The sequence below is a fragment of the Ceratotherium simum genome, chromosome 1 (genome assembly GCF_057802395.1).
Source record: "Ceratotherium simum simum isolate JZ-2026a chromosome 1, ASM5780239v1, whole genome shotgun sequence".
Classification (NCBI taxonomy): Eukaryota; Metazoa; Chordata; class Mammalia; order Perissodactyla; family Rhinocerotidae; genus Ceratotherium; species Ceratotherium simum.
In genome coordinates, this window is record NC_141900.1 from 108,785,858 (window position 1) to 108,811,359 (window position 25,502).

A 25,502-nucleotide genomic window follows, 5' to 3' on the forward strand; every position below is an offset into this window, starting at 1 on the left:
GGCTTTGTTGTCTTAGAGCATTCCAAAGAATAATAGAAAACACTTCAGGAAAAAACTAAATCTGTATATTAAAAAGTTTTACACAACTCTTGATAATTCCACTGCTTTTCATGGTCAAAGAATCAACACAACACATGTGACCTTCATCTGAGGTTAAGTTATATTTTACTACTTGAATAAAAGCTTCCTCAGCAAGATGATATCCAGAATACCTCACTCAAACGCTAAATTTACTGCCATTCATTTACAATCATCTCGTTTTAGTGAATGGTAGGTAGGAATTTAACTGAGATTATGGCTAACTAATCTTGCTCAGGCTACAACAGGCTTAACAAGGAAGTTTTAACTCTCGACATTTGGCTGAGAGGACTATTTGGTTCCCACTTCATCTTGTAGATGGTAATCTGGCCAGCATTATGAAACTCAAGACATTAAAATCCATAAATTATCAGATGCTTCAGCTGAAATGAGATGTAACTCTTCCCTTTCAGGCCAATATTTCATCAGCCACCCCCTCAAAGGGTGAATTTAAAGTAAATACACATGAATAGATAATCTGAAATCTTTTTTCCTTCCCAAAGGTCATCCTTTCCATCATCGGGTTGGAAAGGCCTGGTGGTGTGTGAGGCTTTATTGTGGCTCATAGGGTGTAAATTATCTGAAACCAGAGGACCTTAATGAAGATCATCATGTTGCCTTTTGCAATAGCTAAAAGCCACAATGGAATACGAAGTATAAGCATTCAAATGATGTCAATTCAGGTAAATGAGCTTTCAATAATCACTGCCTATCCCTTCTTTTATTATAAAAATACACATCCCAAACCCAAGAACGTTCATATAGCAAGACAGTTTATATTGTCCTGGTATTCCTAAAATACAAAGCTTGAAATATATCTAGTACTAATGTTGAAGCAAACAAAAAAAAATACATTCATTGGTTACATTTACACCCTTTATATGTTAGGCAAACCTAGGACTTTTTAACACTATCACATGCATGTAACTCGTGGAACACATGATAATGAATGCCCTCTCTCCTATTAATGCCAAGAATACTAATATTTTTATCCTGAATTATTATTTGGCTTACTGAAGAGAATTACAGGTCAGCCTGATACTTGTAAAATCCAGGCCTCAAAACAATCTTTAACTAAAACTAGCAAGTGATATCATTACCCAAAATAAGCCTTTAGCCCATCATCCTCCTCACCTCACCACAACCACCATCATCATAACAATTAAAACAGGTGATATTGATTGAGCTCTTAAAATGTGCCAGGACTATGCTCAGGCCCTTACGAGAATGATTTCAGTTTATACTCACAACAGTCCTAAAACGAAGAAGATATTATCATACTTTATAGATGAGGACGCTGAGGCTTCATAAAGTAATTTTACACAAGAGGATAACGAATAAGTAGTGGGTCAGAAATGTGACCCCCAAGGTTTTACACATTCGGAAAAATGAACAGGTGAAAACTTAAAATTAGCTCAAATGTCAAAATTATTGTTAGTAGAAAGAGAGAAAAATAGCCATAAACCTCAGGATTACCTAGGGCCTTGAAAAGTTCTTCTCGTACAGCAGAGGTGAATTTTCTGACCAGACACAATGTTGTCACAATAGCAAAAAGCAAATTGTAGGATAATACAATATAGAAATTTCCCAGCCAATTAAACCTTCCAAAGTCTCCAAGTAGATCAAATCTAGTGATTCCTGTTAAAAATAAATAAAACAGCCCTTAATAAAATCAGGTACAATACATTTATAAATGTTACAAAATAAAGTACAAATCAGATAGATCAAATTCCATGAACTTTCTCATTTCTGTTAGTGGGAATCCTAGTTTAAATCAAGTAATTGCTATCTCGTGGAACAAACCTCAGTCAACCCTAACCCAGTTTACCCACATGCCACAGTCACGTGGAAGTGATGGGCAATGAGGCCAGAACGAATGCCCTGTCACTCACTCAAGAATACTCTTACATGGACAAGAAACCTACTGTCCTGCTCACATGGAGAGGATGGGCACTGCATGCTCAACTGAAATAGGCCAAGACACCCGACAAACCCTCATGCTTCCCCCACCACTTATCTCCTCTCTTCACGCAGGTCCCTTTAAATGTCACCTCCTCGCAGAGGGAACCTGTTTCCTCTACCTAAAACAGCTGGACCCTCCATGGCTGGCCCTCTATCCTAACTATGCTTCCTCATAGCACACATTACCTGAAATATTTCTTTTCCTTTTTGGCTTAATTATTGCCTACTTTCCCGACTAGAATGTAAGTTCTATGAGAATGGGGACTTTGTCTTTTTCAATCCTATAACCTCAATGCCCAGAGCAACGCCTTGCACATACTTAATACTTATTACATAAATGAATAAACAAATAGGATGATTCCTTTACAGGAAAAAAAAGAAGCATTATTAATCTGAATTGGATGCTACAGGCTTGTGGAGTAAAATGGCAAAGATGAAAATGGAGTGTAGTTATATCACCCATGCATTTAAGTTACTTAAATTCACCTATACACATTTTTTAAAAAGTCTTTTTATTTAGAAAAATAATTTAAGCAGACATTCTATCCAGTGAGCATGTGCCTTAGGCCCAATACTCATTGGAAAGAATATGTGAATGGTAGGATTTTTCTGACCATTGGTAAATGAATAAATAAGTAAAACAGCATTAAGGTGGTCAGTCAAGTGCGAGAGGACAGGATTGTTGACGTTCTTCAAGGAAGAAACGGAACAGCTACTTGGGGCCACACAAAATTGTAACCACAAAAGACTGCATAAACAAAATCATGTGCTTTTATTTTATGGGTGGTCAAGAATAACTCTGATCAACTCAATTTCACCTTATCAGCTGACTTTTGAACTTAACTCTCATCCCCACCACCCCAATGCAATCCCACCACCTATTATAGGGATACGCTCCACAAAAGCATCTTACAGAGACAACAGAAAAATATTCATATCTAAACAGTGTCATAAAAATAGGAGGCTTCAAAAACTTGTTTTTTGTAGCCACATCTACCCAGGGCCAATGTAGTTGAATTTGAGAGACAATAATCTACCATAATATTTTAAAGAGATAGAAGACTAATGAAAACATACAAAAAAAAAACTTTTTAAAGAAGGTAAAAGGGACCCAGACTCCAGTAGAGAATGTGGCATAGATCACACATCATGAGATCACGGCAACGTTTGTGGCTGCAGTTTCTCAGATAGAAGCGTTAATAAAACTATACTTTGTTAAAAGGAATACATACCTAATTATATATTTTATTTTTCAAATAGAGTCCCATTTAATTTAACTAGGAAGTTATCTGTAAACAAGATACAGTTCTTCCAAAACAAACTTCAGTGGTTTAAGCCCAGGGATCCCAAATAAGTAGTTTAGTTGACCTTTAGGGTCAAAGACTCCTTTGAGAATATGGTGAGAGCCATGGATCTTTTCACAAGAAAAACACACATATGCACACACACACAAAATTTTGCATATCATGAATCTCATTTATGGAGGAACTGATAGATCACAGAATAAAAACCCTTGCCCAGATGCTCCTTAAGAATCTAATCTGGTCTCAAAAATTTTTTGATCACCCACTACCATTAGCAAAAACAAAATTAGAGTACATATACCCAATATACATGTATTTATTTGTAAACTATATATGTACTATTCACTGGCATAAACATTATATACAGAGAAAAAGAAGACTTTAAAAATTGTAATGATAAAGATAAATACAAGTTCTAATAGTTTCTTCACACAGCCCAATGACTTACTTTGTGAATCCATGGGGTACAAACTCGACTTTGGAAACCACTGGTATGTGCTAAATAGTAATTCAGCCACCACCCTAGACTTGGCCTATGTACCATGCTAGCCTATGTGTACCTGTGCACTACCACATAATGAGAGTGAAGTCAGGGACAGAATGCATTAGCATAGTAAGAATGAAAGGTATGTTATGAACAATGTGAAAGTGCTTTCACTAGAACTTCTTAGTGGACTCAATTTAGTATCTTGAGAGTCAGGGTCAAGACCTAATTTGAAACAACAGGCAAAGAGCAATCTCTCTCCTTAGATGTTTTGGTCCCCAGGATATCTCAGGTTGACCTCAAAAAAAGAAATCCAGGAACCTGTTGCTACAGTGCACTGAGGCACTAGACAAATTATTAGATTAGAAGGACTAGTTCTAAAGACATCATTGTTTCAAATTTAATTTAATATTTTAAAAATCCAACTAGTATTGACTGACTAAAAGATTACTCTGGACAACACACATAGCTCTCCAATTCTGAAAATCTTCTATAAGACTGAATAGCAAGAAAGCTTAATCAATCACTTCTCTAAACTTCTGTCTGAGAGGTTTTTGTCACAGCAACAATTAAATTGTAAAATGTTCTTTTTTTATTAAAAGCACCAATACTTAAGAAAAAGTAACAATACTTAAAGTTTTAACTTAACATTTTATTACAGGCATACCTCTTTTTATTGTGCTTTGCTTTATTGCACTTCACAGATATGGTGTTTTTTACAAATTGAAGGTTTGTGGCAACCCTGTATCAAGCAAGTCTATCAGCACCATTTTTCCAACAACATTTGCTCACTTCATGTCTCTGTATCACGTTTTGGTAATTCTTGCAATATTTCAAACTTTTTCATTATTATTATATTTGTTATAGTATCTGTGATCAGTGACCTTTGATGTTACTATTGCAATTGTTTTGGGGCATCACGGACCACTCCCATATAAGACTGTGAACTTAATTGATAAATGTTGTATGTGTTCTGATTGCTCCACTGTTCCCCCATCTCTCTCCCTCTCCTGGGCCTCCCTATTCCCTGAGACACAACAACATTGAAATTAGGCCAATTAATAACCCTACAATGGCCTCTAAGTGTCCGAGTGAAAGGAAGAGTCGCATGTCTTTAGCTTTAAATTAAAAGCTAGAAATGATTAAGCTTAGTGAGGAAGGCATGTCAAAAGCCGAGATAGGACAAAAGCTAGGCCTCTTGTATCAAACAGTTAGCCAAGCTGTGAATACAAAGGAAGAGTTCTTGAAGGAAATTAAAAGTGCTACTCCAGTGAGCACATGAATGATAAGAAAGCAAAACAGCCTTATTGCTGGTAGGGAGAAAGTTTTAGTAGCCTGGACAGAAGATCAAACCAGCCACAACATTGCCATAAGCCAAAGCCTAATCCAGAGCAAGGCCCTAACTCTTCAATTCTATGAAGGCTGAGAGAGGTGAGGAAGCTGCAGAAGAAAAGGTTGAAGCTAGCAGAGGTTGGTTCACGAGGTTTAAGGGAAGAAGCCATCTTCATAACATAAAAGTGCAAGGTGAAGCAGCAAGTGCTGATGTAGAAGCTGCGGCAGGTTATCCAGAAGACCTAGGAAGAAGACGCCATCCAGGACTTTCATAGGGAGAGAGGAGAAGTCAATGTCTGGCTTCAAAGCTTCAAAGGACAGGCTGACTCTCTTGCTAGGCGCTAATACAGCTTGTGACTTTAAGTTGAAACCAACGCTCTCCTAGCATTCCGAAAATCCTAGGGCCCTTAAGAAGTATGCTAAATCTACTCTGCCTGTGCTCTACAAATGGAACAACAAAGCCTGGATGACAGCACATCTGCTTACAACATGGTTTACTGAATATTTTAAGCCCACTGTTGAGACCTACTGCTCAAGAAAAAATATTCCCTTCAAAATATCACTGCTGACTGACAATGCACCTGGTCACCAAAGAGCTCTGATGGAGATGTACAATGAGATTAATGTTGTTTTCATGCCTGCTAACACAACATCCATTCTGCAGCCCATAGATCAAGGAGTCATTCTGACTTTCGAGTCTTATTATTTAAGAAATACATTTTGTAAGGCCATAGCTGCCATAGGTAGTGATTCCTCTGATGGATCCGGTCAAAGTAAATTGGAAACCTTCTGGAATGGATTCACCATTCTAGATGCCATTAAGAACATTCATGATTCATGGGAAGAGGTCAAAATATCAACATTAACAGGAGTCTGGAAGAAGGTGTTTCCAACCCTCATGGATGACTTTGAGGGGTTCAAGACTTCAGTGGAGGAAGTAACTGCAGATGTGGTGGAAACAGCAAGAGAACTAGAAGTAGAAGTGGAGCCTGATGATGTGACTGAATTGCTGCAATCTCATGATAAACCTTGAGGAGTTGCTTCTTATGGATGAGCAAAGAAAGTGGTTTCTTGAGATGGAATCTACTCCTGGTAAAGATGCTGTGAAGACTGTTGAAATGACAACAAAGGATTCAGACTATCACATAAACTTAGTTGATAAAGTAGCAGCAGGGTTTGAGAGGATTGATTCCAATTTTGGAAGAAGTTCTACCGTGAGTAAAATGCTATCAAACAACATCGCATACCACAGAGAAATCGTTTGTAAAGGAAGAGTCAGTTGATGCAGCAAACTTCATTGTTGTCTTATTTTAAGAAACTGCCACGGCCACCCCAACCTTCAGCAACTACCACCCTGATCAGTCAGCTGCCATCAACAGCAAGGCAAGACCCTCCACCAGCAAAAAAGGGTATGACTCACTGAAGGCTCAGATGAAGGTTAGCATTTTTTAGCAATAAATTTTTTGTTTGTTTTAATTTTTTTTTTTTGAGGAAGATTGGCCCTGCGCTAACATCTGTTGCCAATCTTTCTCTCTTTTTTTTTCTCCTCAAAGCCCCAGTACATAGTTGTATATATCATAGTTGTAGAGTTGTAGATCTATCAGTTGTAGGTCTGGAACCAAACCTGCGGTATCTCTGAGGTATGTCTGTATACAAACGTATAATACTTCAAAATATCTATTTCTGGAGAAAGGTATAAAAGGTTATTATGGCAGAAAATTTTAAAATACTCCTAACTATAAGAAAATTCAATTATCAAATGTTGTTATTTAACACTCCTAGTCAAATATCAAAATGCTTATTCCCATTCAGAAGTCCATTTCTTTAAAAGATAAGTAAAATATATACCAGGTAAGAAGCTTAGTTAAGCAGCAGCTAGGCATAAGGCTACATTATCTGGATTATCTGTCAAAATACTCTTCATGACAAACCACACATCAGCTCCCCCCATCAGGATTCAATTGAAAATGTTTTACGCATAATTCCTTGAATAAAGATCTTTTTCTATTCATACCTATAAAAGAACTAAGGTAAAGGTATAAAGGTAAAGGTAAAGGTAAGGTAAGGTATAAAAGAACAAAACCTCATTTCAAGAAACAGCTTGTTACTCCACCTGCAATATAAGTCAACAGAATTTACATTTGTTAGCCCACCTGAGTCAACTTTGACTTTTAGCAAGCATATTCATGTTCCTTAACTAGCAAGAAGTTGAGAGAGATTTTATAAAGCCTGACACACTAAAGGAATCATTAAAGTAACTTTATCAATAAATTATGTGTCACACAAATGGCTGACATCAATATCCATGGCTTTAATGTAAGACTGCCAAAAAGAACACATACATCTTGTTATAAAAAAACACATCTATAAATTAAATGTTCTTTGAGGAAACACTGGAATTTACATATTTTTTTCCCCTCTGGACTCTTGCAACAGTTAGTTTAAATTACTATCTTGACTAGGTTTTCAAATTCCCTTCTCTAAACCAGACTTCTGAAATAAACTTTTCTAAGAAAGTGTCAAAAAATAAATGTGACTTAAAGAGTATGAAATAATAAAATCTACAATAATTTTTAAACATCATTAATTTCAAGATTAATGTAAATAGGCTCATTGCCAATTGTTTTATTCATTCAAAAACAAGGTCATTCTAACACTAAAGGGAGGCTCAACTTTTGGGGTGAAATGGAAGATGATGTCATTAAAGCAAAGACTTTAACTTTTGACCAGTCTCACTGTGCAAGTAGATGTTCATTAAATTATGTCAATTAGAAATATGTTTATTGACTTCACATGCCAGCCAAAATGGAGTAAAAGAGACCAGATTTTCCCTCACACTTGAATCAACCAAAAAACTGGGCAAAATATCCAAACCATGGTTTTCAAGATCCTGGACACCTAGCAATGAAGGTCAATGATGCTGAGAGATGAGAAACAAGAGAGGTGGGCCCTATGTCTGCCACAGCTCCTGCCTAAAGAAAGCTTCCAGGCCACAGTGTGGAGAGGAACAGGAGAGGGTCCAGCCATCCTGGAGAGTTGAAGAGATGCATCTGGAGCTTGGGGACAGCATGGTGGCTAGAGACCCGCACAGGGTGGGAATCTGGACAGTGTACAGAGGATGTCTCGAGTACTCAGCAGGGAACTGACCAATGTGTGCTTGTGGGAAAACAATCAACTTAAAAATGACACAGATGATAGAATGAGTAGCAAGAACATTAAAACAACAAAACTATATTCCTTATATTTCAGAAGCTAGAAGAAAGATTGAACTTGTTAAGTAGAGACATGAAAGATATAAAACAGACCCAAACTGACCTTCTACAGAGAAAAATTTCAATGTAAGATATGAAAAATACACTAGATGGGATTAATGACAGATTAGAGACTGCAAAAGAAGAGATTAGTAGACATGAAGACACAGCAATAGAAACTATTCAAAACGAAACACAGAAAGCAAAATGAAACAGAAAAATGAATACAGCACCAGTGAACTGTGAATTAATTTTAAATGGCTGATATGCTTTTGGTCAGAATTCCTGAAGGAGAGGAGGAAACAGAGAATGGAAAAGAAAAGATATTGGAAGACATACTGGCTGAACATCTAAATTTGATGAAAACTATATACCCATAGATCAAAGAAGCTCAATGAACTCAATGAACAAGAATCTCAAGAAAGCTATACCAAGGCACATCATAATTAAACTGCTTAAAATCAGTAATAAGAAGAAAAATCTTAAAAGCTGTCAAATAAAAAAGACAGATCACATAAAAAAGAACAAAGATAATGATCACAGAAGATTTCTTGTCAAAAACTACGCACGTGAGAAGACAGTTAAGTAACATCTTTAAAATAATGAAGGGAAAAAAAGTCAATCTAAAATTCCATATCCAGCAAAAATATCTTTAAAAAATCAGGCAAAATAAAGACATTTCACACATATGAAAAGCTGAAAGAATCCAGCGCTAGCAGACCTGCATCATAAGGAATGTTAAAGAACGTCCTCCAGGCAGAAGGAAAATGATATCAGAAGGAAATCTGGATCTACACAAAGAAACAAAGAGCAACAGAGATGATTACTATGGGGGTAAACATGAAAGACTTTTTAGTTTTAAATCTCTTTAAAAGATCATTGTTTGAAGCAAAAAATAAAAACAATGTACTATGGGATTTATAACATATGTACAAGTGAAATGTATGACAAGAGCACAAAGGCTGGCAGGGAAGAAATGGAAGTATATTGTTCTAAGGTTCTTATACTAAGTGCTATAATATCACATGAAGGTAGGCTGTGATAAACCAAAAATGTATACTACAAACCCTAAAGCAACTATTCAAATAACACAACAAAGAGTTACAGCAAATAAGCCCACAATGGAGATAAAATGAAATCATTTTTAAAAAATGCAATTTATCCAGAAGAATGAAGATAAAGAGGAAAAAGGGAACAAAGAAGAAATGAGACAAATAGAAAATAAATAGCAAGATGGTAGATTCAAACATAATCATATCAATAATCCATTCAATGTAAATGATCTAAACATCCAAATTCAAAGACAAAGATTGATAGGTTGGATAAAAAAGCAAGACCCAACTCAAAAGTATCTATAAGAAATTGTGTCTTTAAATATAAAGTATAAGAATGGCAAAAAAGTATACTATGTTAACCCTAATCAAGAGAAAGCTGAAATGGCTATATTAATGTCACACAAGGTAGATTTCACAGCAAAGAATATTACGAGGGATAAAGAATGTCTCCATCATTATCATAATTTTAAAGGGGTCAATTCATTAAGAGGATATAACAATCCTAAACATTTATGCATCTAAAACAAGAGCTTCAAAATACATGAAGCAAAAGCTGGTAGGACTTTAAGAAGAAATAAACAAATCCACATTTATAGTAGATTTCAAAACCCTTCTCTCAATAATTGATAAAACAAGCAGTTAGAAAATCAGTAAAGATACAGAGAACTTGAGTAACATTATCAACCAAACTGTCCTGACATTTATAGAATACTCTACCCATGAGTAGCAGAATACACCTTCTTTTCAAGTGCATCAACAAGATATAAGAAGATAGATCATGTTCTAGGCCATAAAGCAAGTCTCAATAAATTCAAAATGATTCAAGTCATACAAAGTATATTTCCTTATCACAATGGAATTAAATTAGAAATCAATAACAGACAAATCTCTCTGGAATATGCCCAAATATCTGGAAACTAAATAACGTGCTTCTAAATAACCATGGTAAAAGAAGAAATAAAAAGGGAAGTCAGAAAGTATGTTGAACTGAATGAACTGAATGAAAATGAAAACACTTCATATCAAAATTTGGGGGATGCAGCCAAAGCAGTATGTAGAGGGAAATTTATCATGGTAAGTGCCAATATTAGAAAAGAAAAAAGATCTCAAACCAGGGAACTCAGCTTCAATTTTAAGGAAGCAGGAAAAGAGAAAATGAACCCCAAAGTAAGCAGAAGAAAGTAAATATAAAGAGCAAACCAGTGAAACAGAAAATGAATAGAGAAAAATAAATGACACCAAAAACTGGTCCTCTGATAAGATCAATAAAAAGCAATAAACTTCTAGCCATACTATTCAGGAAAAATGAGAGAAGACACAAATTACCAATATCAAGTATGAGAGAGGTGCTATCACTGTACTGCACTATCTAGTTATACTAAAAGGATAATAAGGAAACTTTATGCCAATAAACTTGACAACACAGATGAAATACAAATTCCTTAAAAGACAGTAACAAAGCTCACTCAAGAAGAAACAGATAAGCTGAGTAGTCCTTCATCTATAAAAGAAATTTAATTTGTTGCTAAAACTTTTCCACAAAGTAAATTCCAGGCCCAGATGGCTTCACTGATGAACTGTATCAAACACTGAAGGAAGAAAAATCAATCCTATAAAAACTCATTGCCTTAGTCCAGTAGGACTGCTGTAACAGAACATCATAGACTGGGTGGCTTATAAACTACAGATATTTATATCTCACAGTTCTGGAGGCTGGAAGTCCAAAATCAAGGCTCTGGCAGATTTGGTATCTGGTGAGGGTCCACTTCCTGATTCACAGATAGCTGTCTTTTCATTGTAACTTCACAAGGCAGAAAGGGCAAGGGAGCTCCCTGGGACCTCTTGCATAAGGGCACTAATCCCATGCATGAGGGCTCCACCCTCATGACCTAATCACCTCCCAAAGGCCCCATCCTCCTAATACCATCAATTGGGAGTTAGGTTTCAACATATGAATTTTGGGGGAACACAAACATTTAGTCTCTAGCATGCATCCAGAAAATTGAAGAAGAGGAAATTGTTCTGGATACATTCAATGAAGGTAGCATTACTCACATATCAAAACCAGAAAAAAGATTAACAAGAAAAGAGAACTACAGATCAATATACTCATAGAGATGCAAAAATCCTAGGCAAAATTTTATCAAATTGAACCCAACAATATAAAAAAAGGATAATATATCATGACCAAGTGAGGTTTATCCCAGGAATGCAAGGTTGGTTTAACATTCAATAATCACTCAACTAATTCAGCATGTTAACAGAAAGAGAAAAGCCACATGATTATGTCAATAGATGCAGAAAAAGTATTTAACAAAATCCAACATCATTCCTGACAAAAATGTCAGCAAAGAAGGGAATTTCCTTAACCTAGTAAAAGGCATCTACCAACACAAACAAAAACTACAGCTAACATGAGTTAACAGTAAAAGACAGAATGCTTCCCCACTATGTGAAGGAACAAGTTGACAATGTCTGCTCTCACCACTTCTATTCAACACTGTACCCATGTCATAATCATCAAAGTAGAAAATTCAATGAAATCTACAAAACAGATAATAGAATAAGTGAATTTAGCAAGGTTGCAGAATAAAAGATCAATATACAAAAATCAACTGTATCTCTATGTATTAGCAATGAACTAACAGAAATTGAATTTTTAAAAAATACCATTTACAATAGCATCAAATATCCAAGACCTGAACAAAAAACTACAAACATTGCTGAGACAAATTAAAAAATTAAAGTTCACAGGGGCCGGCCCGGTGGCGCAAGTGGTTAAGTGCGCGCGCTCCGCTGCGGCAGCCCAGGGTTCGCTGGTTTGGATCCCAGGCGCGCACCAACACACTGCTTGGCAAGCCATGTTGTGGCAGCGTCCCATATAAAGTGGAGGAATGGGCACAGATGTTAGCCCAGGGCCAGTCTTCCTCGGCAAAAAAAAAAATAAAAGAGGGGGATTGGCAGATGTTAGCACAAGGCTGATCTCCTCACAAAAAAAAACTAAAGTTTACAGCGTTCAGGGATTGAAAGACTCAATAGTGTAAAGATGTTAATCCTCTCCTATTTGTTCTATAGATTCAACACAATCCAAATCAAAATCCTAGCAGACCATCTACACATTTGTGTAGAAAATGACAAGCTAATTTTAAAAGTCATATGGGAATGCAAAAGACTTAGAATAACTAAAAGCACTCTGAAAAAGAAGAACAAAGCTGAAGGATTTACACTACGATCTCAAGTCTTATGATCAACCTACGGTAATTCAGACAGCGTAGTACTGATGTGAAGACAAACAGACCCACACCCACACATATACGGCCAATTGATTATCAACAAAGTTTCAAAGGCAATTCAGTAGAAAATGAATAGACCTTTCAAGCAGCGGTGCTGGAATAATTGGCTACTCAAATCAAAAAAATAAACTTCAATTCATACCTCATACTATACACAGAAATTAACTCCAAATGGGTCACGGACCTAAGTATGAAAGCTAACGGTATAAAACTTCTAGAAGAAAACATAGGAGATAATCTTTATGATTTGGGTTAGAGAAAGATTTAGTAGATATGACACCAAAATCACAATCCATGAAAGACTATTTGGTAAACTTGACTTCATCAAAATTAAGAATATCTGTCCTTTGAAAGATATTGTTAAAAGAATAAAAAGACAAGGCATTGAATAGGAAAAATATTCGCAAATCACATATCCTGCTAAAGGCCTTTTTCTAGAATATGTAAACAGCACCTAAAACTCAAGAATGAGAAAATAATCCCAGTTTTTTAAATAAGCCAAAGATCTGAATAGATTCTTCACCAAAGGAAATCTACAGATGGCAAATGAGCACATTAGTCATCTGGGAATTGCAAGTTAAATCCACAGAAAGATACCACTACATACCATTAGAATGCCTAACATTAAACTGACTATACCAAGTATTGGTGAAAATGTAGAGGAAGCAGAATTCTCCTACACTAGTGGTGGGAATGTAAAATGGCATAAGCACTTTGGAACAGTCTGGCAGTTTCTTAAAAAATGAAGCATACACCCAGGCACTTCACTTCTAGTTACTACCCAAAAGGAAGGAAAGCGTATGTCATACAGAGACTTGATGTGAATGTTCGTAGCAGCTTCATTTATAATAGCCAAAAGCTCTAAACAACTCAAATGTCCTTCAGTGGGCAAATGGATAACAAACTGTGGTATATACATATAATGGAATACTAGTCAACAATAAAAAAATGAACTATTGACACATGCAACAAAATGGATGAATCAAAATAAATATGCTGAGTGAAAGAAACCATATAAAAAATAGTATATATAGTATGATTTCATTTATATAAAATTCTAGGAAATGTGGAACTAATTTACAGTTATAAAAAGGTCAGTGGTTGCCTGGGGATACAGGGACGGGGGAGAGGTGTGAGGGAGGAACTACACAGGGCCAAGAGGAAACGTTTGGGGGTGATAGATAGGTTCACTATCTTGATTGCAGTGACGGTTTTACAAGCTTACATGTAAGTCAAAACTTATCAAATTGTACACTTTAAACATGTACAGTTTATGGTACATCAATTACACCTCAATAAAGCTGTTAAAATGCATTTATTGGGCTTCAGACTACATACTCCATATCATGCAGGAATATATTAGTATATGGCTGTGCCAATTATATTTAATTAGAAATCCCATATTTCTGTATTTGCTATTGTGTTATAAGTTAAATTTTTTAAGTATTTCTGAGTTCCTATCTTGTTCCTAACACTATACAGGTACTGTAGGAGTTACAAAGTAAGTATGTAAGACATCTATTCCCTTCATAATAAAGACAGTCTTCCTAAGAAGAGAAGACTTGCATAACATGAAATATTTCCAGCATGACTAAACGTCTTTGTACAATTAAGTAAAATGGAAACAGAAAAGCAGAGGAGTTCCCTCACTGCACGCACATGTACTAAACGCCGTGTGCAGATAATGGATACACACAGATCATCCCTGACCTCAAGGAGCTCACAGTTTTACAGGGAAGAGGAAAGTGAGCAGTTGGAACACGATGTGATAAATGACACGGCAGACATATGGAGGACTGAGAAGAGTGTTATGAGAGTACACAGGAGCAAGGCCTATGGGGGAGAGGATCAAGGAAAACTTTACCTGTGGCGTCAATGGCTGAGCTGAATCTCGAATGGCATGTTAGGTTGTGCCAGGGAATGGGTGGTGAACAAAATTATTGATGGCAGTTGAAGTAACATGTTCAAAGGCACAGAAGGTGGAGCAGTACTTTGTTCCCATCCCAACACACATGAAGAGCACCCCTATCATTAATGATGGTTCAAAATGTGAGGCTTGGAGTAGCAAGAGATGCAGCCGGACATGCAGGCAGGGGTTAGGTATATAGGACCTTCTGTGCCACCCGAAGGAGACTGGACACTATTCTAATGGCAAAAGTCTTTGAAGCATTGGGAGCAGGGAAGTGACAGGATCACATTTTCACTGTAAGAGAAGGGAGGGTGCTGAAATAGCCCTTAAATCATGAGTAGACTTTGGATGGAGAGGCGGGATGAGGGAGGGTGCTCTCGGTTAGGATTCTATCTGTACTATAAAGGCCCCTCTTGTCTGCTCCCTCTGCCCTTATCAGGTACAAAGGGATAACACTCAAAGACTGACTCAGAGTCATTAAATATATTTAGGCCTCAGAATTAATTAGATTACCATGTCAAGGAAACAGGGACGAGAACAAATATTTACTATCTACTGTGTAAGGGTCTTTAAAAAAAATAATTTACTCAGATGAAATTCACATAACATAAAATTAACCATTTTAAAGTAAACAATTCAGTTCATTTAGTGCAGTCACAATGTTGTGTAACCACCCCCTCTATCTAGTTCCAAACACTGCCATCACTCCAAAGTGAAACCCTATACCCATTAAGCAGTTTCTCCCCATTACCCCTTCCCCCAACCTCTAGCAACCACCAATCTACTTTCTGTCTCTATGGATTTTCCTATTCTGGACATTTAATATAAATGGAACAATACATGTGGCCTTTTGTGTCTGTCTTCTTTTACCTAGCATGTTTTCAAGGTTCATCCATATTGTAGCATGTATCAGTAGGCCATTCCTTTTTCTTTTTTTGCTTAAATGTAGTAAAACACGCATAACATAAAATTTACCATCTTAACCATTTTTAAGCGTACACTTTTTAATGTTAAGTACATTCACACTGTCCTACAACTAACCTCCAGAACTCTTTTCATCTTGCAAAACTGAAACTCTGTACCCATTAAAGAACTCTCCATTTTCCTCTCCCCACCAGGCCCTGGCAACCACCATTCCACTTTCTGTTTCTATGAATCAAACGACTCTAGGTACCTCATATAAGTGGACTCATACAGGATTTGTCTTTTTGTGACTGGCTTATTTCACTTAGACATCATTCCTTTTTATGGTTGAATAATATTCCATTGTATGTATATACCACAATTTGTTTATCCACTTATCTGTCAATGGACACTTCAGTTGTTTCCACCTTTTGGCTGTTATTATAAGGGTCTTTCAAAATAATAAAACTATATTACTTGGTCAAACAAGCTTGGAACATGGAAATAAAGACAACCAGGATAGAAGGTGAACGCTTGAAATATCTTAGTTCATCTATTCTGAGAACATAGACCACACTCCACATGGTGGCATCCACTGACAACACAAATATTTATGAACTAGGTGCTGTGAGGGATAAAAAGATGCATAATATATGGTCTTGCCCTTTCTTGAGAAAGTCAATGTACATAGGTAAGTATAAGACAAGACTGAAAGTGCAGAATCTAACCCAGCCTTAGAGAATGGGGAGGACTTAGGGAGAGAGAGATGGAGGAGAGGGGACTGTGGGAACAATGTCAACCAAAGCTCAGAGATGGAAAGTGTATTTGCAAGTATCAAACCAATTTTAGTCGTGACTGTTTACATGCTACAAATTCATTTTGTCCTAATGTGAAGGCAACTAAATTTAGTAGTCCAGATGAACTAGAGTATGTGAATTTTAATACAAACTAAAATTCAATGAAAGAGAATTGTAATCACAGTCCAAGAAAGAACCTTAAGTGCTAATTTACCTATATAAGAGAAAGTGTAAGCCCTCCAAATTGGATGGTAACTGTCTACTCTCTTCCTGAAGAAAATTTTGAGACAGAGCCTCCATAATCTCTCTCAATAACATTTCCTCACTTGGAAAATTAAATACTTCTTTAGTTCCTTTGCACTGATTTCACTTCTTACTCTCTCCTCCTCAAAGAAAAGAATATCTGTTTAGAATCTACTTCATGAACATTCCCTCACAATGAAATATTAAAACTATATATGCAGCTCTCTGCTTTGACGCTAGACAAGTCTGATTCTTTTACCTTTTTTATAAGGGAAATGGGAAGGAAGAGGCAAATGGGAGAAATATTAACAAGAGGAAACTGAGTACTGCCCTTAGGCATTGGTACAAGAAGGTGGAGGCATCTAATATAACGGGCCTACTGGATAGAAAGTGCCCAAGGACTGAAGGGAAATACAGGGGAGGGAAGGAGAGAGGGAGGAGGAAAGAGAGAGGGAAGGAGGAGGGCAAGAGACAGCTAAGGAATGGCCAGAGAAGGAAAAGAGAAAAAAAGAGGGCAGTGGTGACCAGAAATGAAGAAATCTGGGAAGTGGGGAATACAAATAGCAAATGTCACAAAGCAATTAAGATAAAAACAGAATCCATAGGATTGGGCAATTAGGAGGTCACTGGTGACCTGAAAGGAAAAAGATAATTAAGTGTTTTGATTTGAAATTCATTTTCAGATGACTGAGTTCCGGTAGAGGAAATGATCTCAAAACCTTTTCCTCTTTTAACTCCTACTGGGAGGCACACTGAAGTTAGGAGTCAACAGAAGGAACAAGCATGTTAACCAAAGAGTCAGAAACAAAGTAACGCCCAGGTGAGAGTTTTCAATTTCCTACACAGTACACTACACATGTGTATACATATGCACAGAAAAAGATCTGAAAAGCTATACAGTCATGCGCCACATCACAACGTTTCAGTCAACGATGGACAGCACATATGATGATGGTCCCGTAAGATGAGTACCATAGAGCCTAGGTGAGTAGTAGATTATACCATCTACATTGTGTAAGTACACTCTACGATGTTCCCACAATGGCAAAATCACCAAACGACGCATTTCTCTGAACATGTCCCCATCATTAAGCAACGCATGACTATACATCAAACTGGTTCCTGGAAACTCTGAAGAGGGGATTGGGATTAAAACTGGTGGTCACAGGAATTTTAGCCCCATCTCTAATTTTTAATGTTCTTTATAAGGAGAATTTATTCATGTATATACTCATATATTAAAAATAAGATTTTATTAAAAAAATAAAAATAGGTCTTACTTTTAGGTCACCTCTTTGACCTGTCCCTCGGTCTCCAAGTTGACTGTGTGCGGATGCACGATTAAAGTACTCTCCGCCAGGTTAGGGTCCTTGACTCTTGGTACAAATTAGACCCTTACTAGAGTTTACTGTCTAGTTTTAATTGTAACAGTTTAATTGTTAACATTAAAAAAATTACATCTTAAGGCTCCTTCCAACGAAATGATCCTAACTGGAATTATTTTCATATGAAAAATACTTTACAAATTAAAATTTAAGGTATTTGAATGTATGTTAACAGATGGCTAAATTATTTAGATAATGAGCAGCCAACGTGACATTTTCTCAGACAGGACAACGTGCCCTGAAACAAGAGCAGCATCAGAAGAACACGACAAGGAGACACTGGGAATAAAAGTATTTAAGGAAGTGAGCGTTAGTTATTCTCTTACCTCTTTCAGACATTTGACACAGAATACTTTTCTTTATTATTAAAAAACCTAACTAGATATACAAATTTATTGCTCAGATATAAGAACATTATATCACTCAAAAGTTAATTAGTACCACTCATTTATTGCTTTCTGTAATATAACTGAATATAACTAAGTCATATACAAATTTTTTGCTGAGAAATTTTTAATATGGGGTTTGGAATTATTTTTACATCAAAGTCAAATTAGGAATACATATTATGATTTATACTTCTATTTCACATTTGTCATTTGTAAGCATCATTTATTTCTGTTTCACACTGAGAACTAGAGAGGGAAAGCCCAGGATAAAGATTAGTAGTATTTACAAAACCCCAAATAAAGATATCTCCAAAAAGGACCAGTTTTTAAACAAGGTCCCTTCATCAAGGAACAAAAGAGAACAATCCACTTTATCTCCTGCAAGATGATGAACTATATGGGACCCAGATGAGAAATATGTGGAAATACTAAGAATAAATTCAAACTGATTTGAAAGTGTTTTTGTTTTAATATCATAAGCACATTTTTTTAAAAAAAATCTGCATTTGAGCCTTGCAGAACTTAGGAGTCACAGAAAGAACTTCAGGATGAAAAAAAAACTATAAAAATAATTTTAAAATAGAAATTAGTAAAAGTATTGCAAAGTTTGGTGGTTGCATTTGAGAAAAATTCTCCCTGTTAAAAGGAGATTTCAAATAAAGAATAATGAAAAAGATGTCAATCTCTCAGTTGTTTCTTGATGAAGCACAATAAAAAACATATCAATCATACAAAAATCTATTCTTACAAAATTCATTCCTACTTTTAAAATATTTTATTATAGAAAAGTTCGGGCATCTATAGATAATTTATTAGGCTTGATCCTATTCTAGTTTCACCTTGTTTGTCAACCATCCTCTCTAATCACTTTGCAAGTCTATTAAACCAAACAGCAAATTGTTTACTAAAAATATGAACATCAAATCCCCCAAAACGTTGGATTCTTCAAAACTGAAGTCTAAACAGGCAGCAAAACAATGTTTTGGAAATCATATCCACTGGCATGGCATTACTTTTAAAGGGCTTTAATAAGAGTTCGAATAAAAAATGTTAAGCACAGATTCTTCGTGTATCCTATGAACAACAAAACCATCATCTGTATTAATTATATTTGACTAAAAATACATAGTCAAAAATTTCCTCACAACCTAATTCCCTGTGGCAAGTGATAAGCTTATAAAATCTACTTTGTGGTAGTTTTTCAATTGGTACAAAATTTTCCATATTCAAACATAAAAAGCTATTTCAAAGCAATTCTTTAATAAATGTGTCATATCACACATGGCATTTAGGTCTAAAGCTATAGTTTATGCCTATGATGCAGTAACAATAAGCAGTTGGCATATGAAAAAAAAAACCTCATAGAACACTTTCATTTTTGAAGCAAAAATATCACCAAATTAATTATTATACACAGGAGTCAATGTATTTTCAATTTGTAATTAAAGTTATAATCATCAATAAAAATTATTAAAATAATAGAAAAATTGCATGTATACAGGTAAATTATGATTTTTCTTATTACTTCATTTCTCATTTAACTGTAAGTGATGGGATGCTGCTGGGTGAATTCACAGGAGCAGATGAGAGCAGCCTAAGGGTCAGGATTTCCTTGTTAGAGGCAACAAGAAAGGGCGAAAAATTTCACAGCGTGGAGTTTGGTTGTTAAATACATCCTCTATTCTAGTCTTATAAGCTTTTCAGCTAGTAAACCAAAATCCTGTTACACACTAGGATAATATTCATGACAATTCTCTATATTTTATCTTCTTAAAATCAAAGACTCAATTCTAAAGGGTTAATAGAGGAATTACAAAGTAACTCTAGTTTGCATTTCCCATAATACTAAAATAAAGCTTTTTCTTTTAGTCCAGAAATTTGCTTTTTTAATACTGTGAAAAGCCTCTATGAATCTGTTTAACGTATTTATTTCTTTTCATCTATTCAGTGCCACTGGGCATAACATGTAATGCAGTGCATGTTGATATTTTGCAAAGCACCACATGACTCACTGTACCCTAATGCACTCCATTAATCCTGTTTGGACAGCTGGGTCCAGGCATTTGTTAGCTGCATTTTAATTGTTCCATCTTTCTTTTTCGTCTTTTTATTTATCTCTATGGCAAACTACTCAGGAATTTAATTTGTTGATCTTCAAAAAGCTAATTTTGCCATTAATTTGTTTTCTTTCTATTAAAACTATACTCGACATGTAATTCCATAAAATCAGTAGATATTACTATTAACAATTAATCTTAAATAACAGAGGACAGTGAGTTTCATAAATGATAAAATGGTACAGTGGCCGTAATATCACAGAAATTCTTTGTTGGACTGTCATAATACAAATGATAACATTTAGCTACAAATCAAGTTACTAGAGTGCATATTTTTGGCATTTTCAAGATTAGCCCACCATAAGCAGATGTGAAAACAATAACAAGTCCTATAAAGCAAACACAAAGAAATAAGACCACGAAGTAAATGAGCTTTGTATTAGTCTGTGAAACAGACTACATTTATACTTAGATTTCACTTTTTATTAAAACATGAAATTCTTTGTAAGAATTATGAAGATAACTATAAAGCTTATACTTTCTGGGCACAGCCTCCATCCCTGATGGCTGTGAGTCTTGAATAAATAATGGAGGCGACATAAGAGCTAAAACAAAAGCAACTCAAACTCACTAGTAGTTTTTGTTACGAGCAAGGTGCTGAGATGCAAGGATGGGCTTTTTCTAATCTTTTGTGAACACTGTTAAGTCAAAACCTAAGTTCAGAAAACCGAGCAGAACTGTCTAATGAAAATTTTTGTCTGAAATAATATTTATCCCCAGAACTGAGAATACACTCTGCAATAGTGCTTTATGAAAGATAAGAAAGCCAAATGAAGATTTATTCAACTATTTCAATGACGAAGTGGAAATGTTTTACTTTTAAAAGATAACCAAAATTCTCTGTAAACCCAAAAATTAAGAAAACTATATGAATGACAGGCAAGCAAAAAACTAAAGAACTAAAGGATGTCCTTTAAATCATGTGCACTCAAAGATCTCACCACTTTCAAGTCCATTTCATAGACACAAAGCAGCTTAAAATAAGTTTTACAGATTTTCAATTTCTAAACCACATACTAAATTACAAGTTTTAAAAAATGTTTCATATAAGAAAAATTAGTTTGATATTTTCTAGCCATTAAACTTTTTTTTTAAAATCACAGTTTCCTAACTAGAGGACTCAAAAGCTTAACTAAAATCAGTGACAAAAAAAAAAGTCCATTGTTTGGAGAAGGAATGTTTTTAAGTATTTAGAAACAAAATGGTATTTATTTGATACAAGTACTTGTTTTGGGATAGCCCTACATACAAATGCAGTATAGAAGTAAAGGTATAAAATAATGTGGGAGGAAATATATTTCGAAGGGTGATCTTTTTGAAGAAGTTTAGAAACTAAAAGTTAAGAAAGAAGTTTAGAAAAGACATCTTAAAACGGCATGGACTTCACATGAAAATTTCTCAAACCTACCCAGTGTTCTTGACATCACAGGCAGTGCAGAGCTCAAGACCAAGATTGACACACAATTCCCAATGATCTGTTATGAGAAATCAGAAAGAATATTGGGCAGTTAAACAACAGGATGATAAAGAAAATCCACTCACATTCTGGGAAGTTACTGTACATTCTAGTTACCTACTGTACTTGGGCAACTTCTTAATGATACTATTCAATATAGATTTTAGAGAGAATAAGAAACTTTTTCTACAAACATTTGAAGTTATATCTGTAAGTTCTAGAAGATATTTACAGTATCTGGCACAAATATAAAGTTATAGAACACTTAAATTACACCTCAGACAATGTATTTTACATTATTGACTGAGGTTGCCAATTTCAAAAGGTATTCCTGTCAAGTAAAAAAGAATTAATACATCTAATACTTCTGACTCTATTTTTAAAGCCAGACTACTGCTCCAGATATATAATGTCTACTTCTAATATGTTTAACTATTATAAGATTTAATACCAAAAGGCTAGAAATCCAAAACACCCAACTTCTAATCATTCACTTTCAATGTAACCTATGCTTATCTTTCATATTAAATAAGAGGAGCTGAAAATACTCATTAATACTTAGGATCACTTTAAACTAGATGCTAACTATCTCAAGAAGTCATATAGCATTTTACAGATAGACAGACAGATAAGATAGCTAAAATAACCTCTCGCTTTTAAAATAGGCTGAAAACATGGAATATACAATAAAAAGAAAAGAAGCCAGCAGCTCTTACTAGTTATTCTTCATTGTCGGCCTGTGGGAATATTTTACAAAGACGTAGTCACTATATAAAATAACAGCCTTTGCTAATTCCGAAGCCAATGACATATTGTAGAAAGTCAAATTAGCCTCAGACTACAAAATGTTTCTGAATAGTACTCTTCCGTCTTGCTTTAATTATTCAAATTTGAAATACTTTGTCTCTACTACTTGTAGCAACTAAGTTCTTCAGATTTCAAACAAGCCCCTGAAGTACAGTTAGTGCAATCAAAGTTACTCATTAGCAATACGTTTTCTTTAGAGGAGAAAGAGTCCTTTCAGGAGCCTTCTACAGCTAGTTAACAAGCTGCAGTTCTGTGCATTTACAAGTGAATGGATGCCGTCCAAATTAAACAGAGCACATCCTTTTCCCACTCATTCAGCATTTTGAAAATCTTCCAGTTAGTGTTTATGCAACTTACAAACAAACACCTATCACTGCAAATGAACCATTCAGGGCGATTACTAAATAAAACAGTGTGTTTGTCTCGGAAGGCAAAAAGGAGGCATAGTCACCTAAGACTTTATCTTACCTTTGTCATAGTTGTGTCATCCTTCTTGGGAATAAAGTTTCCAAAAAATCGGAGGCTATAGAAACCAACAACAGAGGACACCATAAGATAGCTGTGAGAATCAAGGAAAAAACTCTCCAAGAATGCCAGTTTCCTTAAGTTCTCAGTAGTCTCCCAAGTCTTATGGCCCAAAGGAAAAACAAAACAAAACAAAACAAAAAGCCACTAGGAGTGCTTGAGGAAGACTGACTTGTTTTTGATTCTAGGCAAGTGTCTTAGTAAATTACCACTGTCCCAGAAAACTAGACAGAAAACTCGTTAACAGAATGTTCAGTTAAAGAAAGGATACAAAATCAAAATGATTTCAAGTGCAGCTCCCACAAAACCAAAAGCAGAAAGAGAAGCATTTCCTATTCCAGGTCCCTGAGGAAAAAAAAACACTTTTCAGAATTCAATGACACTATTATATTTGGTTTCCCTAAAACTGTTGTTTCACTAATATAGGACAGCTGAAATTAGGAATGTTTAATACCGTGGAGTAACATCCAGACTTTCAAAGGACAATAAAACGTGACACTAGACTGAGTTCATAACTAATTCAAACACATTAATAATTTTAATAAGCTTAAAATATTTCTGATTTATCTCAAATGTAATTTAACTTATAAAAATGATATGATTATGCTTACTGTTAAATCCTGAATATCTTTGGAAGACATTTTTTAAAAATATAATAGTCGGGGCCGGCCCGGTGGCACAAGCAGTTAAGTGCGCGCACTCCGCTGCAGCAGCCCGGGGTTCACCGGTTCGGATCCCGGGCGTGCAACGACGCACCGCTTGTCAAGCCATGTTGTGGCGGTGTCCCATATAAAGTAGAGGAAGATGGGCATGGATGTTAGCCCAGCGCCAGTCTTTCTCAGCAAAAAAAAAAAAAAGAGGAGGATTGGCAGATGTTAGCTCAGGGCCGATCTTCCTCACAAATAAAATAAAATAAAATAAAATAAAATAAAATAAAATAAAAATAAAAATATAATAGCACAACAGGAATGGAATATATAATTATCTAAACCCTGAGGCAACATAAAAAAATTATACAATTAAAATATGTCAAAACTAAGCTAAGCAGAGAAACAAAATGAATGTGCATATCCTGTTTCTAAATTTTAAAGTTTCCTTTCCCCAAATCTTCCTTGGGAATTTAGAGTTTTAAAAGATATAACTTAATTAACACAGATTTTTTAAATGAAATGCTATAAACTTTTTCCTGAACATTAAACCTCTTTTCAAAACCTATCTTTATCTAGAACTTAAAAAAACAAACAGAAAAAGTAATATTTATTAATGAGACCAGACAGGCAAAAAATTTTCAAAGCTTCCTAATTAAAGGAACTCTGTGAATATGAACTACTATTTTACTACCAGCTTGAATTACACCTAACAGAAATACCAAGATAATTAAGAATGTGTAGTCAGCCTAATAAAAAATAAACCAATAAACAATATCACATATATTATATATACATTGTAACTTAGGCATAATAGAAAGTTTATTGACCAGGACGGAAAACATTTTAGAAATATTCCCTGTCTCAAGAGAAGGCCTACAGGCAGGAATAAGATGATCTGATTTATTTATACAATCACACAAGGATCCTACCAGGTACAAGTCTCTCTCTACTATGCACTAAGGGTATGGTACAAAAATGTACCATGGGGCTTGGGACTTACCTAGTGTGCAGTATATGAAAGTGGGTTAAAAAATGGATAGAAGGCAACACAGTAGGTGAACTTCTGCTCTATCAATGGATTTGGGTCTAAATGAAAGACAAAAACCAGGCTGTAGATAGAGGAGGATTATTTATCATTGTTGCTGTTTGTTAGTGGAATGAGGCACCTGGAACAGGTTGGTCGGCTCACACTGGTGGAAAGACAATGGCAGTGAGAGATGGCACAAGGTCCTGGAAAGGTGCGGTGGGAGGGATCTAAACCGAGAATATGGCTGAAAGAATTAGCTTTTGAAAGAACAGAGTATCTTCATCTCGGACTGAAGGGAAGGAATTAAGATAGATATTGGCCTTTTCTATGAGAGAAAAGGTATAACGTCTAATTCAGAGAAAGAAGTGGCATCAAAAGTCTGGAAGAGTTGAAGTCATTTCTATGGGGAATGGGAAAGCTGCTGACTTAGAAAAATATAATGAAATGTCAAAACTTAAATGCCACTTTAAGTATCTAAAAGTTTATAGAGACACCTAGAAAAAGTATGCTAAATATGAATATATTCCAATAGACT

General features: G+C 35.4%; 1 protein-coding gene across 3 annotated transcripts in view; it reads right to left on the minus strand.

The window, feature by feature from the left end:
- The window catches only part of LMBR1 (limb development membrane protein 1), a 162,929-nt gene that overhangs the window by 11,828 nt on the left and 125,599 nt on the right, over positions 1 to 25,502 (minus strand). For 2 of the 3 annotated variants that reach the window (XM_087433676.1, XM_087433671.1), the window contains exons 13-16: positions 23,562 to 23,635; positions 23,234 to 23,324; positions 21,911 to 21,977; positions 1,555 to 1,716 (exon numbers count right to left, since the gene is read on the minus strand). In XM_087433676.1, the coding sequence (XP_087289802.1) occupies positions 1,555 to 1,716; positions 21,911 to 21,977; positions 23,234 to 23,324; positions 23,562 to 23,635 (394 nt within the window). The remainder of the gene's footprint in view (positions 1 to 1,554; positions 1,717 to 21,910; positions 21,978 to 23,233; positions 23,325 to 23,561; positions 23,636 to 25,502) is intronic. The other variant, XM_087433681.1, reaches the window with a different exon arrangement.